Genomic DNA, 19,194 nt, shown 5'->3' on the forward strand with positions numbered 1-19,194 from the left:
TGAAGTTGGGGCCCGCAGTACATGTTTGATTCTGGAGATATTGTATTGTTTTGCCTTAAGTATGTATTGCATCGCGATTCGCGAGTAACCTTTCACAGGTAGCTTGATTTGGAAAGAGAACGGATCTGTGCAGTAACTGTGCTTTGGCAGCGCCATAAACATAGATCATAGACCTCTGCAAGACCTCAGTAAAGACCTCTGTGTCTGTGTACGGTGTGCTGGGGTTATGCATAGATCGACCTGAAAAGGTGTCAGCATGGATCCATATTTTCATATCGAGTAGAAAACGGAAAAGAAAATGTATGCGACATATTTTAATGTGTAACACTCATGACAATCTCCTTTCATTCGATTTGTTCCTTAAATCTGCAATCCCACCTTCCTCTTTTTTTACTGAGCAAAGCGAGGGAAGCGTTTGAAAAGGTGTAAGGAAAAAGAGGAAAACTTGGAAAGGGTGATGCAAGGAGGTGGAGATGGTTGGACTGGGTGGGTTGCAGATGTGTGGGGGCGTTTCCACCTCGGCCGCACTCGCCCTGACCCTCTCGCTCGCGCTGCCTGGTGTGAGGCCGTGTTTTTATCGTGCGGCCGTCAGCCCATTCGGGGAGGTCGGGTCAGGTCACGCACCTGCACAGACGCCGACCAGCGTGGCTCGAAAGGTCAACCGCGAGTTGTATGACAAGGATGTGACCTCACCTGTAGTCGTCATTCGGACACTAATTCCCTGTCTTCCTAAACAGTTCAACGTAACTAAGCACAGTAAATTGCATGTGGATTAACCCGCGCCCTGCTGGGGGGGTGTTTGAACACCCCCCTTGTGGTTTTTCGCGAATATCTCAAAAACGGCGGCGCGGAGCGCCGCCGTTTTTGGTACACCTTATCATGCATCAATTCTACACATGTTGTGAAAATTTCAGACCAAGGTCATTCAAGGTCAGGTCACCAGGTCACTTCAAGTGACCTCACCTCATAAAAAGTTTCAATGTCTGTCATAGCTACACCGAGTGACCGATCGCTTTGAAACTTTCAGCGATTGCTAAGAACAATAGCATGTACAAAATGTATATCTCAGAATTTTGATATCGATGACCTAAGGTCAGGTCAATTTTGCGACCTCCCCATTATAAGTCAATGGGAGAAAATTGAAATGCGTCTCTTTTGGACGAAAGACATTATAAACACTCCCAAACACTGAATTACAAGTGGTTTAGACACACTGAACATGAAAATGGTGTCCGTGACCCCTGTTTATGCCCTGAGGTCATCTTAGGTCACGAATGGTATCTAACAGTTTTTCGCAAATAACTTTTGATAGAGGCATGCTAGAGCGATGAAAACACCTTAGATGTGTTCAGCTCGACGATACGGATTGACTGATATGCAACATGACCCTTTCCGGTCAGGTCATGACCTTGACCTGAGGTCAAATTTTCAAGTTGACCTTTCAAGGTCAAGTTATAGTTCATTCGATGCGTCTTGACGAGAGGAACACGATGCCGGTAAAAGTAAGCTCGTACAAGGCTTGGGTCAAAAGTTATTGCAGAAAAACTGTTTCCGAAAAAATCGGCTATTTTTGCAGTTTTTGCCCCCTGCAGGCAAAACCGTTGACGTTAGGTCAAATCTGAGAGAATTACTCAGAAAGGGCGTTAATAGGGCTATCGAATGCGCTTTTCCGCGGCGCTGTAGCTCTATTGGTTCCCGAGTTATGCGTTGGCTTCTTGGAAATTTTCGACATTCGACCTGGAAATCGGCGAAATTTTGCCTTCAATGACCTCTGGTGACCTGACCTTTGACCTGATCAAAAAATTGACCGAAGTGATTTCGTCATTATTTTTGACGCTCTTTCGAACGCCGCCTTCCGCGTATCGCTACGTGGCCCAGGAGCCGAGTTAGAAGGGGGGGGGGTGTTCAAACACCCCCCCCCCCCCAGCAGGGCGTGGAAATCCAGGACCCCCAGCCGGGCACGGGTTAAGGAAGCTTGCATTCTCTTCTGTACTCATCGCTGAAAGAAGTCGTTCAAAGTAGCCTGTTCAGTACTCATAATTGCGGATCTTTTTCCCCAACTACCGACTAGCGACTCTTGCCTGGGTCAGACGAGGGAACTGGAGGGGCAGACACGCCCCTCGACTTGCCGCAGCCAGACGCTCAGTCTTTATTGCTCAAATAAAGACGGTCACTGACAGTGATGTTAGTCTAACCGCCAGCACAGTACTATGGGACACTGCATTTCTGAGTGTATTCGTCACAAGCTTTAGCACTAACTGATAGTTTTAGCAGGTTTTTCCACGCCGTCCCACATAGAGTGGGTCAGAATAAGATGACTGTCTTAGTGCCTGTAACATGACCAAGTATCCAGAGCTCAGGTCCAGTTATGCCTAATGGTACTGGACGCAGTACCAGTTTACCACTGCTATGTTTTCGTAATTAAGCTAGATATGAACAGCTAACGAGGACATGAGGGACATCGAAGTCTAAGGTCGATTCATACTCCCAAACGAGACTATCGTAGCGTTGGGAACCTCATGGAGGTGTGTGTGGATATGTGATGGAGTGAACTGCGTATGTACTTAACGCCCGTACAAATGAAACTTAATTGAGGGCGACTGTTTCAGCACAACTAAAATGTTTTGTGTGTCGCAAAATGTTTTTTGGTGCAATATGTGCAAGCATGCTAAGACATTTCGTTCATGCGCAGCTGATAGTTGACCATAATTGACTACTTTCGGCCGCCTCCCACCCCGTCCTGTGACCTGACTTTGTGTCCGTTCTCCAGGAGGCGCATTCAGGACGGTCTCAACCGTCAGACGTACGGACAGTTCCGTGTCTACGCCTCCCAGCAGTACCCGGGAAACCCCGAACAGGTCAGTGGTAATGGGGTATCTAGGGGAAAGGAGCTCCCCGCAACATGTGGGGGGGGGGGGGCACACGGTAGCGGTACAAAGGGAGGTTGATTTTCAGCCGGGCCTATCCACGATTGACATGCTATTGCAAAATAACTAGTCCGTTTTGGCTCCTGTATGACTTGTGAATGTATTGTTCTCTCATAGCAATCGCTTCTCGTTTCCAATCCTTACCAAATTCCTTGTCGTGTGCATGATTCCCATTCTTACTGAAGATTCAAAAGTGCAATCTCCTCAGCACTTGCGGCCCGGCGCCCAGCAGCCCTTTCATCACGAACATGACCTATGCGTCTGGTGGACTAGGAGACTACATTTCATCTTACATAACCAAATGTCCAGAGCTAGGCACTATTTATTTACACTTTGGCTTTTACCCCGCTCCACATGGTAACCGTTCCGACTCTGGCTGTATCGTTTGGGCGGCGTTTGCAGTTTGCAAGCTTGCACCCACCATTGGCGGGTTGCCTCAGCTAATTGGAGATATAAGTCGACGGGGAGATGAGGTCCGCGGGAGGATGGCGGCCAGAGGCAGGGGCGTTATGTAACGGACATGTAAGGACGTACCCTTCCTGTTTGCAGACGATGATAGCCGCTTGTTTAGGGGTGTTTTGCTGATATTACAGCTCTCAGTTACAAGACATTTCGGGTTCATAAGGCGCGTTGATAGTCTACCAAGTACCAAACAAAAATCCGTTTTATTAAGAATATTTATTGAATTAGTTTATTTAACGTTCTTAATTTCTGGTAGGTTACGTAAATTAGGAGAATCATCAGGATGTCCTTGGCTATTGAAGTTCATTTCTTTGGGCATGTTGGAGTGAACGCACCTGCTGCAGTTTAATTGAGCTTCATTGGTTGCGATCAGGGGTAGATCCAAGACGAGTCACATAATGATGACAAAGAGCCTGAATGAAATGATTTATTCACGCAAGTTCCGTGGAAATGAGGTGGGGTTTTACGCACCATGAAATGCCCTCCTCCTGCTCAATCAAATATGCATAGGTACTCGTATGTTGCTTGTACGAACCTTGGCTGCTTGATACCTTGATTTCCGACATGTACCCTGAAATTGAACAAGGTCCACCAATTGTCATCTGCGTATCTAAACGCACACATTTCATTGTGTGTTTCTATAACAAGTGTTCAGGGTCACTACATGTACTCGTATACTGATCCTCTAATTTCATGGGACCCATTGCTTAGAGTGTAAACGATTATTTGAGAACTTTCTTATTGCGGGCATCGCTACGCAGACTATGGTCCTATACAGGGGTGTCGTTTTCCGAAAATGATTGGTAGGGCCCAAAGGCGGCGGCCGGCCATATGTGACGGGACTTAAAAGGTAGGGTACCCCCAAATCTGCCTTTCTCATCAGATTTCGGCCACTTATTTTTTCGCCCTGGTCATTGACAAGACAAACCAAAATCTAAAAAAAAAAACATTTTGGAAGTCTAGGTCCTCACCGAGCTCCATGCACAAAACGTGCAGTTAAATAGGCAGTTATAATAGTGTCGGAGGAATGCACGCCATTCTGAAAGAGGCCCACGGCACGGCTGTGCTGCAAGGGGCCAGGAACGGTTTTGATGGCCCAAGCCGAATGAAAAAGACTGCTGCGGGGCCAGGAGCGGCTTTGAAGGCCCGCGCCAATTGCAATTTGCAGGGTTCGACAACTAACGAGGTCTCGAAACACCACGATAGTTAGAAAGGCCTGCTTGCCAAAATAAAAGGATGACAGTACGAGCCGGCATTCAGAAAGTTACCTGCCCGACCATGAAGAAGTAGAGAGATACATCATCGACTTATTAGACCAAAAAGTTCATTTATTCAAATAACCACAGCTAAGACAAACACATTTCGCGTAGCGCTTCGGGAGAGCCCTCAAAGTCTCCATAATCAAGTGGGTTTCGGACCCATCCCACGTCCAAGACGGCTGCTTTAGTCTCCCTGCAGTCAGCGAAGTTGCCACTGCTAATTTCCTTATGTTGGGGAAGAGGTGGCAACCAGAGGGTGCAGGGTTCGGAAAAAAAGTGGATGCGACAACAACTCGAAGCCACATTTCATCGCTTCACTGATCGTCACCCCGCGCATGTACGCAAGTGCGTGGACGTGGATCAGGTGCACACTTAATCAGCTTCCCTATAGCCTCTCCTCGATGTCTATCGAATGGACGCACATCATCAATTGTGCGCCCCTGTTTTAGAAAGTTGACAAGCAGAGCCCCGTCGGCATTCCAAAATGCAACCACTATCACCTTGCCGACTAACTTCAACTCGTAACACTCATTTGGTAGCCGTTACTCGGTGTGCTTCCACTTGCGCAACTCGGCACGGTGTCCCTTAGTGACACCCACGTGACACCCACAATTCCTTTACGGTGACAAGTCAATGACATCTTCTAGATATTCGAAAATGTTTATATTACTTGTATACCGCTGACGAAGTGACAATAATACAGTCACGAAACTGTCCGGAAAAGCCGAGTACTTTAATTCTAGATATTCGATAAAGGGGCCAAAAACACCGCGCTAAGCCTCCTTTCGAGCTTGTCTTTTCTCTGCAGAGTCCGCAAACGGGGGATACATCTTGCAGAGATCTTAAACATAACATGATAGATTCCAGTGGCGTAGCCAAGTGAGGGGGGGCGGGCACAGGGGGCACGTGCCCCTCCCATCGGGTCCAGGGGGCCCTTCGGGTCCCTGCGGCGCCAATCGGCCGCTGAGGGTCCACGCTGGCCATATTTCGTCTCAAAGGGACCCCACAGGGCTCGTCAGAGCTCAGCAGCTCTAAGCGGTCCCACGCATATCTGTGATGGCCATAAACCAGTGTATCTGAGGACCCCGAAACGGCGCTTAAGAGGGCCCTCACCGGCGACTGTGCAGGTCCCACACCGGCGCCTCTGAAAGCCCCACACATGTGCATCTGACGGACACCCACCGGTGACTTTTGCGTGGCTCACACCGGCTATTCTGAGGATCCCACCAAAGTCTGAGAGTACCGTGCCGTTCTCTAAGGACCCCACTGAACTTCTGAAGGTGCTGCCGGCCTCTGAAGACCCTTTGCCGGTCTGAGGAGTGAGGACCCCTTGCCGTTCCCTGAGAACCCCCTGCCGGCTTGCGAAGGGTTCGCGACAGCAGCTCCTACGGCCCAGCAGGCCACACACATCTGTGACGACTGTACAAATATGTTTATTTGCTTATCTGTTTATTTTGATTTTTTTTTTTGCCAACTGATAAGTGACAAAAGATTGGTAGGGCTCAGCGAACATTGGTAGGGCCCAAATAAACATTGGTAGGGCTCGGGCCCTACCAGGCCTATACAAAACGACGCCCCTGGTCCTATATTGGATCATGTTTGAAGGCTAAGTAATAAACACTAACTGTACATATCATCAAAAACTCGTGTCATAGTTTCTCATATTTCATAGAACAGAGCTCCATATACATAGTCCGTGATCCGATATTGATACTGCAATGTCATATCCTTCGGCCAGTGACCCTTCCGACAATATTTGTGTTTTATACTCAGTTACGTCGTCGTTGCCCTGTTATATAAAGTTCTCCAAACACACGATGCGATGTAGCTTGCCTATGCCAACAACAATATTCGCCATTAATTCCGCTCAGTGGAAAAGAATGACAAATAAAACCGGGCGCGCTCACTGGATGGAGGTTGCCTGCTGAGGCGGTGGCTTTCGTTCCACGACCAACTTTGTTTGGCCAACAGTATTCCAGTGTTCCGCGTGAATCGAGTCGATACCGATGGCCACCATGCCGATATGTGTGTGCGAATTGCCTCGATAGGCGGAGCGGAACAAACGCCACACCGACGGCTGCAATAGAGATTAATGAGGCTCAGTCTAGGTCAAGCGACCTCGCCGATATTTGGACAATCATCGGCGACATGCTCGAAATGGAATACATTATCGCTGGGAACGACTCTTCGTCAAAGAGCAGCCATTGACGCAGCCATGGACGCTATGCTCTTTGGTGCGGTTGGCAAACATTACCACGGAGTTTGGCCGTGATCGCACGCACGGTAGCACTGCAGGTGCCGGTGGACTTCGCCGGCAAAGGCTGTTGCCTCGGGCTAGGAGGCACGTCGCTGCTTTTGCGCTGCGAAGAGGAGGCGAAACAGGGTCGGTGACGAGAGGATATCGGGTCCGAAGATCGCCTTGGAAATATCACTTATAACAACAGAACTTCGGGATCTTGGTTGCGATTTCTGATCAGCATTTCTGCGCGAAGATCCTAAATTAGAAGTCGAAAGAACAATCAAAGACAGTTACAAAAACGGTGAGCCGAAAGGAAACATCCAGCCTGCTCCAGCCCTTTCACCGGTTCCTGATTGGATTCGCTGAGTGCCGGCTATCCTCCCACCGCCGCCCCCCTCCGAGCCCAGATGTGGTGTCACAGTCGAGTGCTGCGGCTGGTGCTGTCTGTCTGTTCGCTGATCACCCTGTCTGGACTGCACGTGGACGGACGCCACTCGCCGCCGCTGTGGCGCGCGCTCCGCATCTGGCCCCTGCTGCTGACCATCGTCACCACGGCCGGTAACACGGCCAGCCTCCTAACGGCCCCCTCTGCTGGTGAGCTGCTGTACGGAGCCGTCTACGGCCTGGCCGCTTACCACGCGCTGTTGCTGCTGCTGCTGCTGCTGCGCCGCCGCCGCCGACTGCACGCGCTGCTGCGGCGCGCCGCCGCCCTGGAGGCCGCCACGGCGCTGTGCGGCCGCCCGAGCGACTTTGTCCGGTTCCAGCGGGGCGCCGTGGCCATCGCGGTGCTCTCGGTGACCACCGTATGCGTTTGGTCTGCCAGCCTGTTCAGCGGCGCCAAGCCGTGGCAGCACCCCAACTACCTGTTCCCGATGTGGGTGCCGGCCGCGCTGCAGACGCCCGACTGGTTCAATGCCATCGTCGGCCTGCAGGTGCTGGCCGTGGTGGCCTCCTTCGCCTACCAGTCCGTGTTTGACGCGGTGCTGATCGGCCTGCTCGACTCCGCGGCACTGGGTATGGAGAGGCTGGACCGCTACACGAAACGCTACGTCACAAGGGAAGACACGCTCGGCAGGGATGGCGCGTCGCTCGCGTCGGAGCTCAAGGTCCGACCTGCAGACGACTTGGTCGATTCGGGACCCGACGAGAAGCTGGAGGTGGAGGCTCTGGATCAGGGTCCAGTTCACTTGTCTGCTGCGTCGGCGGCTGATAACATCGGCTCGCAGAAAGACCCCGCTGATTTCGCCAGCATGTTTGTAAAGCCGCGTCCGAGCGACGCACGAAAAGGCCTGTGGCTGCACCACCCTGAGATCTGTCCTATTCCTGACATTGAGCGCGGCTCGGCCGGCCCTACCTCCGCCGCGGTGGGTGACACGCTCTCTGCCGCGTTGCGTGACCCCGCCGGTGACCTGGAGACGGGCCTGGAGCGTCTGTCTGAGGCGTACCGCGCCCTTCACGGCCTGGCCTCGGAGGCGGCCGAGTTCTGTTCGGTGCCGACTCTCTCACTACACGCGAGCGTCACGGCCGTGCTGCTGGTCGGAGTGTATGTCACCATCAACCTCTTCATCGCCGGCGGGCCGGGCGCGATCCTCCGCATCAGTCTGATCATCTTCCTGACGCTGAACACGCTGCGGGTGGCGTTTGTCTCGAGCGCGGGCAGTCGGCTGCAGACCTGCGGGGAGCGACTCACCACGACTCTAGTGGGAGCTCGGTGGCCGCACCGTCTCTCGCCTGGGGTGAGACATGCCCTGCAGATGCTGGTGGAGCAGACGCGTCTTCCACCCAGCTTCCACGGAGGAGGCCTCTTCATCGTCCGCAAGGAGACCATGCTGTCGATGATGAGCTTCGTGCTCACCTACTTTGTGATTCTGGTGCAGATGATCCGTACGGAGTGAGTTGTTGACGATGGACAAGGCAAATGTGGTGAGCCTGGTGAGGAATCTGACCAAATAGGGAAACGGCAGCAGTGCCCACTAAGAGATGCTGCTCCTGAGTGACAGTACAGACTTGCCTTCGATTCAACGTGACAATGATTGTAAAAGGGGTCTCTTGTTTGCTGCACGTGTTTGGCACTACCTATTTGACGTTCCTATTGTCTGAGTGACTTAGACAAGCGATTTGAGTAGTATCCTAGGCCTGTCGCAGCGACGCTCTTATCGTTGGCGCTTATCTTATCTTATCTTATCGTAGGCAATATGATCAAGAGCATGTATGTATGTAGAGTTCAGTGTTTCCTGTTGACCCGTTCAGCGTTTTTTGATTGTATCCATCTCAAGTCTCGTGTCGTTCAGCTGCCTGATAGCTTTTATCGATAAATGATAGTGAATGCTCCTTTTCATTCCACTCAATGCGATTTAGGTCCCAGCCTTGGCGACAGTGGCTGTTTTTGCGAGTGTGTTTTGCTTGCGTTTCGTGGAGTGTCATGTTTGTCTCGCTAAAGTAAAACAGCTGTGGTAGGCATATTTGTCTCACGCTCCATCGTAAAGCAAAGCCACGTTGAAACCAGGATAAATGCATAAAGTTTGCCGTTCATATAAAGTCCAAGCTCTGCATGAGCTTGGACTGGTTAGTTCGTGTTCAAGTGTTTACGGTATGCGCCTGTCACACGTCAACTGTTTGAACCTCCCTTCCAGTGGTCGTCTTTTCCGCATAAAACATTTGTTTCGTATCTTATCTCATTAACCCGCGCCCCGTAGGGGGGGGCTGTCCTTTTCCGTCGATATCTCCTAAACGGCTGCAGATATCCCCACCAAACTGTCCGGACCCCTCCGGGCATCAATTTTACACATTGTGACACAAAAAAAAATCAAAAGGCTATTATAGGTTGGCCACAAATGACGTTATGTTCTGCCATTTTCGACCGAAAAAAGAGCTTCGCGAGAAGAGCTGTCAGGCCTACAGCTGAAGATACAGAAAAATGATCAAGACATAAAAGATAAAGAATTTACAGGGCTATAAAACCGCTGTGTCGGATTTTTGATTTTTTTAAACTTAGACCACAAAAAATAAAAAGTTGTTTTTGGATATAATAGCCAAAAATCCAAAGAGTTTAATGAATTTCAAAAAACAGGAATACGTGTATATATGATAATACCTACCGTCTTGTAGCTAGTAGCTACATACCAAATTTCAGATCGATATCTCTTTTTTTGGCCAAGTTAAAGCGAAAAAAAAAACTTCAAAAATGATGACGTTAAATTTTCCAACTCAAATTTTGGCAGTTCTAGACCATGTAGGGCAAAACAAAGATCACCATTAGACTCCCCGTGACGAGCTGCATCGAATCAATACTCATGTTATGCAAAAATAACAACTTTGAAATTTGACTCAATTTGACCTGACCTTGACCTGATCTTCACCAGAACGTAACCTTAACTGGCTCTAAAGGCTGCCTGACCCACATAATCGCATTTGTCATGTAAAATGGACCATAAAACATGTATCACACGACACTTTCATATTGTGACCCCCAGTGACCTGACCTCTGTGACCTGACCTGGTATCAGTGACCTCAGCTAGTGAAGTATGTGTTTGACGAGCAATTTACCATCGATGATTTTCAATAACTTACCAATGTACTCCACAACACATTTCTTGAAATGACTGTGAACGGTGAAAATCCGATCTTTGACCTGACCTGTGACGTCATCGGTTTGACCTAGGCCAATGAAATTCGGTCACAAGGTAGTTCCCCGGTAGGATTATCGAACACCGTTTGAATTTTGAAAATCGGCCGTTAAATTTCCGAGATCTTAGGGGGGCCGAAACGCCTCCCCCCTTCCTATGGGTGGTAGGTTCCGCCGATAGCCCTAAGGGGCGCGGGTTAGCTTCAATACTGACGCCAGGATGTCTAAGAAGTTTTGGCTAGATCATTAGATTGAAACTTGAAAGGGGACGCTTGAAAGATCTGCACGATTGTGGTCACTTGAAGAGCTAACTTTTTCAGTTGATATGTTGTAACTTTCAAACGATCTGTGACGGTTCGCTCATATATGTATTTCCTCACATCTGCAAATTTGGTCGATGAGTCATATTTACCTACCAGCCTATGAAGACAACATACTTATATCCGATCACATTTTACACAGTCTGATTGCTACTATAGTTCAATTATCGACGCATTCTCAGCCGTTTTTTGTGTGGATCTGAATAAATGATAAATGAGGAACGAAAACTTTCTCTCCGTTTTGTTGCGTTCTCTCCGTCCTTCCGTTTTGTTGTGAGGGTGCTGCGACAGTTATGCATCTGTTGTATTTCAGCAAGCGGTTTTGATACGGAAGCTGCAGCAGCAGCACTATCAGCAGTACATGCAGCAGCTGTACCAGCACCAGCACCGCCAGCAGCAACAGCAGCAGGAACGTCAACAGCAACAACAGCAGGAACAGCAGCAGCAGGCCGCGGACCCCGTGACAGCCTCCGATCGAGTCCCAGGTGATACAGCGAAATACTTTTGGGTTTCCATGCTTGGTTTTATGCACAACTACTGCAGAATGGTTGCATTCCATGCCTTCGGCCTCGCGCCATTTTCGGTATCCGTTTTATCTGCCAGGTGTATGGGACGTTGAATAGGCATATATTTACCCCATCCCCCCAAAAAAAGTTTTGTACGGCCAGGTGCAACTGGTCTGTTTTCCAAAAAAGTAATTATTATGTTTATAAATTGTCACACTACACGCCCATCGAATAAACTTCGGGAACAAAAACACATGTCAGGGTACACACATGTCACTGTCGGGAATGTGTGGCCCGGCCCCGTCCCGCTCTCCTTCTGTGAACGGAACGAGTGGCGGGTGGCGCGGGCCACGTTTCCAGGGAACTGCTGTTATCGTCAGCAGCGTTTCCTCCCACCCCTGTGTCCTCCTGTCCGTCCGTCCGTAGGTACATACAATACTCTCCGCCTATCTGGCTTCTCTCCAGCGATTGCGAGAAACCGCCTCGTCTGTGTTTGATCATTTTGTATACGGATACTTTACAAACTGATATAACCTAAGGAAATGAAACAAGCTTCGAGTAATTGGTCGGCGTCTCTGGAATTGTACTGGTTTGGACCGGATTGTGTTGTGCTTATGAGAGCTGGCGTACTTGGCTAGACGTAAATACGCAGCAGTCATGGCTCCGACCTCATTGCGACAGGCACAGCGATTGCTTGGATTCTAAGTTAGGTTTAATTTTGAATAAAATTTTTGTGCATGTGTTGATGACAGTAGGCGTTACAGCGTCTACGCATTTCATCTTTGTCAGTGTTTCTTATTTTTACACGCGCTTATACACAGTAAAATGCACGCATCCCTGTGACATAACGTTGCCGAGTTTAACCCGCGCCCCGTTGGGCTCTGCCGAGCAACGCGCCCCGTTGGGGGGGGGGCATTTTGCCCCCCCCCCCCTAAGATCTCGAGAACCACGCAACCTAGCGACAAGCGGCAAACGCTGTTGGATAGCCCTATCAGGGAACTACCTTGTGACCCAATTTTATTGACCTAGGTCAAACCAATGATGTCACAGGTCAGGTCAAAGGTCCAATTTTCACCGTTTACAGGCATTTCAAGAAATGCGTTGTAAAATCGAGTAAAATGCATTTCATTGAAAATCATCGATGGGGAAATGCTCTTCAAACACATATTTTGCTATTTGAGGTCACTGATACCAGGTCAGGTCACAGAGGTCACTGGGGGGTCACAATATGAATGTATCGTGTGATACATGTTTTATGGTCCATTTTACATGACAAATGCGATTATGTGGGTCAGGCAGCCTTTGGGGCCAGCTTAGGTCACGTTTTGGTCAAGGTCAGGTCAAGGTCAGGTCAAATTAGGTCAAATTTCAAAGTTAATATTTTTGCATAAAATGGGTATCGAATCGATGCAGCTCGTCACGGAAAGTTCAATGGTGGTCTTTGTTTTGCCGTACGTGGTCTAGAATCGCTAAAAATTGAGTTAAAAAATTTGACGTCATCATTTTTGAACAGTTTTTTCGCCATAACTTGGCCAAAAAACGAGATATCGATCTGAAATTTGGTATGTATATAGAAGAGGGCAGGGACTATCACATATATTCCGTTTTTTTCGAAATTCGGAAAAATTTTGGATTTTTTTTTAGTTTTTCTAAAAAAATCAATTTTTTGAATTTTTGGGTCAAAAACCCAAAATTTTGAAAATCCGAGATAGCAGTTTTGTAGCGCCGCTTTTTGTCTACTAGACCATATAAAGAACTTTGAAATTGCTTAATAACTGTAGATTTGGTGAGCGTTTCGAGATTGCATGTTTTTTGCTCATTTTTGCTCGAACATGACCTCAGTTTGACCTCAATACCTCCTGACCTAAGGTGACCTAAGACTTGAAATTTGGTGTGAAGGTGTCAAATTGATGCCCGGAAAGGTACTGAAAATTTGGCGGCGCTGCGCGCCGCCGTTTTCTTGCTATTCAGGAAAAACCACAGGGGGGCCAAAATGGTCCCCCCCCCAACGGGGCGAGGGGTAAAAAGGGCGGTTGTCTATCTCTAACGCTATCGCTCATTCGTAAAACTCAGAAAGTTTATCTTTCTCACCAAGTAGCATGCTGCTCCTTAGTGCTCAACCGTTCTGTAACCGGAGGCGTTGCATTTCATTTCACTTAATCTCAGTTTTCCTTTCACTGAGTATCGATGCGCATCTCGTTGACGTTCTTGAAAATTTATATTGGTACGTTGCAACGGTCCGCGCCTGAGCCTGGCGTTCAGCATTGTCACTGACTGATATTTAGTGAGCACTGGCGACCTCATCCACAATTCAGATTCGTAGGAGATATTGCGGAGTGTAAGGGTGGTGCGATTGAACTACTGAAAGAATTCTGTGAGCATCAGGAGTGTTTCAGTCTTTTCAGAGGAATTTCACTAGCGCTCTCACATGAGTTTTTCAGTAGCATGTTGAAGCGCTGGTTGGCCCTTTTTGATGGCTAATGATAGTAGTAGTACGATAATGGCAGTTGCCTCTTCGAAAGAAAATATGATTAACAATAATTAGAGAACATTAGAAATGATGACGGATCGGAATGACACCCCCGGGATTGTTTGTGTTACGAATGGATCATATCAGTATATGATTATATGATAGGCTGTTCCATTTTTTAGAGCCTGAGTGCCTTGTTTTCGACCCTGGTGGGGTGCAATACGAGCTGAGGAGACTCGGACACGTGGAAGTTCGTCTCTACTGACATCTGAGGCTCTGACGAGCTCTTGAGACTGGTCTACGGTGTACGAATGTGGACCTGGTTCCTAGTGTCAAAATGCGTGATTATGCTCGTTCACAGACATTGTTTTATTACAGACGGGGACAGTATGTCGCCTGACGGGCAGAGAAGACTGGACGCAGAAAGCACCACCCATGTCCCACAACTTACATCTCCGTCGGAAACAGATGCTTCAGATGACAGCGGTCAACTGAAAGACGGTGAGCACCTCTCAGGGCGGGTTTCACCCTTATTTTCACCCATTTTTTTTCACCCGTCTCAGGACGGATTTTGCCGTTTTTGGGGCTGCCTTACTCGCACATGTCGAGCAGAAGGTTAAACTCGGATCAGAGTCAGGCTAATGTCGCTTTGTAAATGACAATCCGTTTTCTGTTGAGGAAATTTTGTGCCGCAACTTTTGGACTGTTTGTTGTCGACCTTTTTATCTTCGAAACTACAAATTTGATTTTCATCATTCAAAAAGTTTCATAGCTCGTATTTATGCTTGTAATGTAACTTCCAAGTTTTATAGTGACCCATTGTCGCCGACGTTATCGATGGTCAGGCTGGTATTTCGCAAATCCCGCATGGTGGATCACGAAATGGTGTCACACTAGCGCTCTAAATACCCTCGTTATCTAACGAGGGCACGTGTTATACGCATCCACCGGCAAATATACAACATTCACCATCGTGTCTTATAGAACGGCGATGGTGCTACAAAGAAGTGTACTTACTGTGCGTAAAGAAACCGATTGAAGGTCATCATACACTGTCTGTGCACACAGCGGCTATGATTGTACATACAGCTGACGACGGTGTCCTCCCTGTGCTTCAGATGACATCCGCCGGCTGGCTGAGGCCAAGATGTGGATTCGCGGCGACCTGGAGCAGTTTAAGGCGACCATACGCTCGGAACGGACCAGAGGGGTGCAGACCGTCGGACAGGGACAGGTGGTCACGGTAGGTGGCGTGGTAGCGTGAATACGGGCACAGGTCTCGTGATGTGGTGGATGTTAGCATGCGTCAACCGGTCGGTAGAGTTCAATGCTCTGCTCGGAGGGCTCCGGAGGGGGACACAAAGAGCGCCCCGACCTAGCCTCTCGGAGGGACGGTGGAAGTCGGTAGAACACCCCGACCTAGCCTCTCGGATGAACGGTGGAAGTCGGTATAACACTCCGATCTCGCCCCTGTCGGAGGGCCGTTGGAGTGTCTGTGGCGACTCCACTGGGACGTCTCGACAGCAAAGCGAGGTGTTCTGTCACTGAAACACAGAACGCACTGGCGGGAAGGGGTTTCGAGAAAAAGCCTGGGTGAAGGTCGTATCAGCCTGTTTGTCTCCGTATTCTTGGTATTCTGGCCATCGGGATTATGTAACTGCCACTGGTAACCGGACGTTTTGTGACTCTGGAAGACAGGGGCCGCGGAATGGATGCCACGTGGGATATACATTTCATACTGTTCTGCTTCCAGCAGCTATGGGATCCGCCGCTAAGCATTTGCACAGCTCACGTTGGCTCGAACGATTTGCCACTGGTAGTTCTAAGGGAGTTGAAACAATGCTCTAACAATCTTGCTCGAATTTCTGTTGACTCATCAGTGTATGGTCTAGTTTGGTGTTTTGAAGGAAGTCGCCGCTTTGTCAAGATGCGGCATTTATCTCTTTTTAAAAGTTTTCTACCATTTAAGCAAATTAGCGTAGTGGAGAGGCTAATGCTTCAGCTTGATCGATGACGCTACTCAGCACCTACCTATGTTATGGGAGGATTAATAGATAAACAAATACTCCCAGCGCTCAGAGTTTTCACGCTCTTCACCAAGGCTGCCGACGTTACGATCCATTACAATAAGCCCCGTCCATGGCTTACGGTGTGTCCCAGGGACAGATCACTCGCCGGCTGCCTCGCTGTCAAGGGCGACACGGTGACCTAGTGGCAACTGCCCTTTGATCGCTACTTTGTCGCCAGGCGGGGGTTTTGTCCTGCGCAGCTACTGGTGTATCGCGTATGCGTGGTTGCTGGCTGAGTGAATATTTACCTGGTGTTCGGAATGATGCGTAATGGAACTGCCGAGCACAGTGTACCAACATTTTAACCCTGAAAGCTGCATTTGATTCCGATTCTACAAATTTCAGTCAAACCTCTCAGTAATTGGTGTCTAACTGTCGCTCTCTATGGTGTCCTTCCCTCCGCACAGGAGTGCCGTTTCCCCAGCATCGTGCCTTCTCGCCTCCTGCCTCGCTAACGTTGAATCTCCCCTCCCCCTGCCCGCAGGTACGAGTCCCCGCGCGCGCAGACGGCACCTGTCTGTTCTGGGAGTTCGCCACCGACGGGTTCGACCTGGGCTTCGGCGTCTGGTTCGAGTGGGGGCCCACGACGCAGTACGAGGTCACTGTGGAGGTCAGCGAAGGAGCTGACGAAGAACAACCGCCGGGGGAAGAGGGAGGTGAGTGAAAAGGCGGGCTGGAGGTAGCTGCATCTATGAGCTGCTGTGTAGTTTCAAGAGACCTTCTTCTGTTCTTCATGCGTGACTGCAATTTTGACGAATAATTTCGAAGTTCTGAAGTCATGGATAAGAGATGGATTAATTATTGCGGTCATTGATGGCATTTCTCATTCGTGGTTGCGTATTTGTAACATGTTGTCTCTCGTTTGGTGGTTATGCTAAGGCTGAGTTGTTCCTGCAAGGTCGTCGGTCATATATTGTAAACCACGCTGAGGCTTCTCGGAATAATAGTTGCACAATGCAGAGAAGGAAAGGGATGGAACCGGTATATCAAAAACAGATCGCTGCATTTAGATAGGGTTACGCAATGTTGACACAAAGTGGATTGTTTGGGGCCCGACTTACTATATATAGGTCCGACGCACTTTAGCTGTATCGCTGCAACCTGTCACTTTTCGGTTTTTGGACATCTGCGGTCTTTTGCGTTGTAATCTCTTCGGAGTGAGGTCTGGTTAAATCTTCTTTTTTGCAGATCACGAAAATTTAAATATTGTGAAAGCATGTTGCTATGTGGTGCAATGTTCTCTAGGTTATGTTTGTATTTTTGCGCTTGCGTCTGAAAGTGATTTGGTCTACGTCTCTACTGCCGTGTGTATTGTGTAAGCTCCCATCTCTTCCATTACAATGATGAGTGAGCACCCCCATCTGACGCCCAGTGAGTCATGTTGCTTACCTTTCTCTGTCTTCTAACATCTTACACTCATCTCCCCACCAGCCGTGTCGTCGCCGGGACAGGTAGCGGAGAACCACACCGCCCGGACCAGCTGCGTGGTACCCGTGTACCGGCGCGACTGTCACCTGCACGTCTACGCCGGCTCACACCGGTTCCCCGCCCACGAGGTGCGCACATATGGACCGATTGGCGTACAGCGGGGTGGTGGTCCGCGCGGCTGGGTCACCGAGCTAGGTCGGCTGAGACAACTTCGCTCCATCATCCGGATGGAGTTCAATGCTCCGATCGGTTCAAATGAACCCATTTTCGCTCCATCAGCCGGAGATCGGCTGAGAGAGCGTCGTGTTTACAGAATCAGGATCTGCTCGAGTTCTGTATTTATGCGGTGTGCAATGGACGATATTCCCTGGTGTATTACGTTGGTTATTTCATTTGTGTGTGGTGCAGGATCCTTACGGTAATATTTAGGCGGAAAAATAACCGGGTTGTGGCACAAATGTCATCGCCAAAGCTTTGGACGCTTGTGCAATTATTTGTTGAAAATATTTTTTGTTAGTTCCTTCTAAGGCTGCTGATCATCTCCGCTGCCCGAAACGTAACGTGGTCAATACTCACTCGAATTACGATCCTCACCAGCCCACACATACAGGGTGTCCCAGAATTACCCGGACATTGTTAATTAGCGTATAAAATAAGGCAAACATGATTGCGCTTTTTTCTTTTTATCGTCCTATATAGTCAACTAGGGTGGCTGTGAAATAGCACATGCAATAGATACGCTTGTTACAAGATCAGCCGATAATGATTGAAAATGCCAGCCATTGCTGGTCTCAGTTGTTTTACGGCTCTCCCGAAACCGGGTGAAGGCCTGTTTTCTTTGATCTGTTGCTGGAGGATAATACGATCATATAAGATAAACTTAACAATTAACATCAAAGTGTTCCCAGGTCATAAGGCATTATCCCCCCAAAACAAAAATTGCTGCCTACACCACTTTTGCCGCGTTTTCTACATCTGAAGTGGAGAAGCTCCATGTCTGAACATGGTGGGACCTTTGGCTTCCAACAGATTTGGTTTCCAAAACAAACCCGTTCATGGCCATTTGGTTTACGGCATCCAGTTTTTTACTGGTAGAATATTACCGCAGTAGTACTCTGTGCTAACGGCTGTCGTTGGGCCATCATATCAAGCCGAATGAGTGCACGGTGGCTCAAAATGTCTCACAATTTGATTTTCGACGGGTGCCTGGCCGTCTCTGCTGTTGTGGCTTTGTAGCCATCTGACGTTCACACACGCCTTTTTCGGGCGGTTCAAATGACAGAATACCTTCGTTAGACCACAAAGTGTGCTTCAATATAATTTTTTGTTGTATATGTTATATTTTTGGGATGAATTGTAGTGATTTTCGCTGCTTTTCCCGTAGTTTTCGCATATTTTTCAGGCGAGGGACCTCAAATTCCAAAATTTTGCGAAGATAGTGGTGGAAAGTAGACTGATGTTCTTTAGATAATCCTGATCTATCGTTTAGCTAGTTTTTAGCTAGATCAGTGACGTTTGTTGTCCATGACAAGCAACCACCCGTTTGACAACTGGTGCATGGCCCTTATTGGCCGAGCCCAAGCTTGTCAATCAGGTTTATCTCTTGCTCTCTCTGGCTTCGTTAGCTGATACAATTGCGCTTTGCTCAATCCTGACTGCTTGCAGATGAGCTGCTGAAGCTCTCCAGCAAAAACCATGCCGAAAGTCCGTTTACAAAGTTGAAAACGGGAGTTGATTCACCATGGTTGCCTATTAGTGGCTTAACCCGCGAGTTGCTGGGGGGGGGGCGTTAAACGCCCCCACTTTTTTCGCCGGGCCATAGCATAAAAACGGCGCTCCGCAGGCGCGCCAAATTTTGGGTACCTGTAGGGAATTGATTGAAGTTTAT

General features: G+C 48.8%; 1 protein-coding gene across 4 annotated transcripts in view; it reads left to right on the plus strand.

The window, feature by feature from the left end:
- LOC122371947 (Golgi resident protein GCP60-like) overlaps positions 1–19,194 on the plus strand; it is a 64,611-nt gene that overhangs the window by 16,415 nt on the left and 29,002 nt on the right. For all 4 annotated transcript variants that reach the window (XM_043348748.1, XM_043348747.1, XM_043348750.1 and 1 more), the window contains exons 7-12: positions 2,771–2,858; positions 11,147–11,318; positions 14,188–14,310; positions 14,928–15,052; positions 16,363–16,534; positions 17,310–17,434. In XM_043348748.1, coding sequence (XP_043204683.1) covers positions 2,771–2,858; positions 11,147–11,318; positions 14,188–14,310; positions 14,928–15,052; positions 16,363–16,534; positions 17,310–17,434 — 805 coding nt within the window. The remainder of the gene's footprint in view (positions 1–2,770; positions 2,859–11,146; positions 11,319–14,187; positions 14,311–14,927; positions 15,053–16,362; positions 16,535–17,309; positions 17,435–19,194) is intronic.

This window comes from Amphibalanus amphitrite, unplaced genomic scaffold, assembly GCF_019059575.1.
Source record: "Amphibalanus amphitrite isolate SeventyFive unplaced genomic scaffold, NRLGWU_Aamphi_draft 001296F_arrow, whole genome shotgun sequence".
Lineage (NCBI taxonomy): Eukaryota > Metazoa > Arthropoda > Thecostraca > Balanomorpha > Balanidae > Amphibalanus > Amphibalanus amphitrite.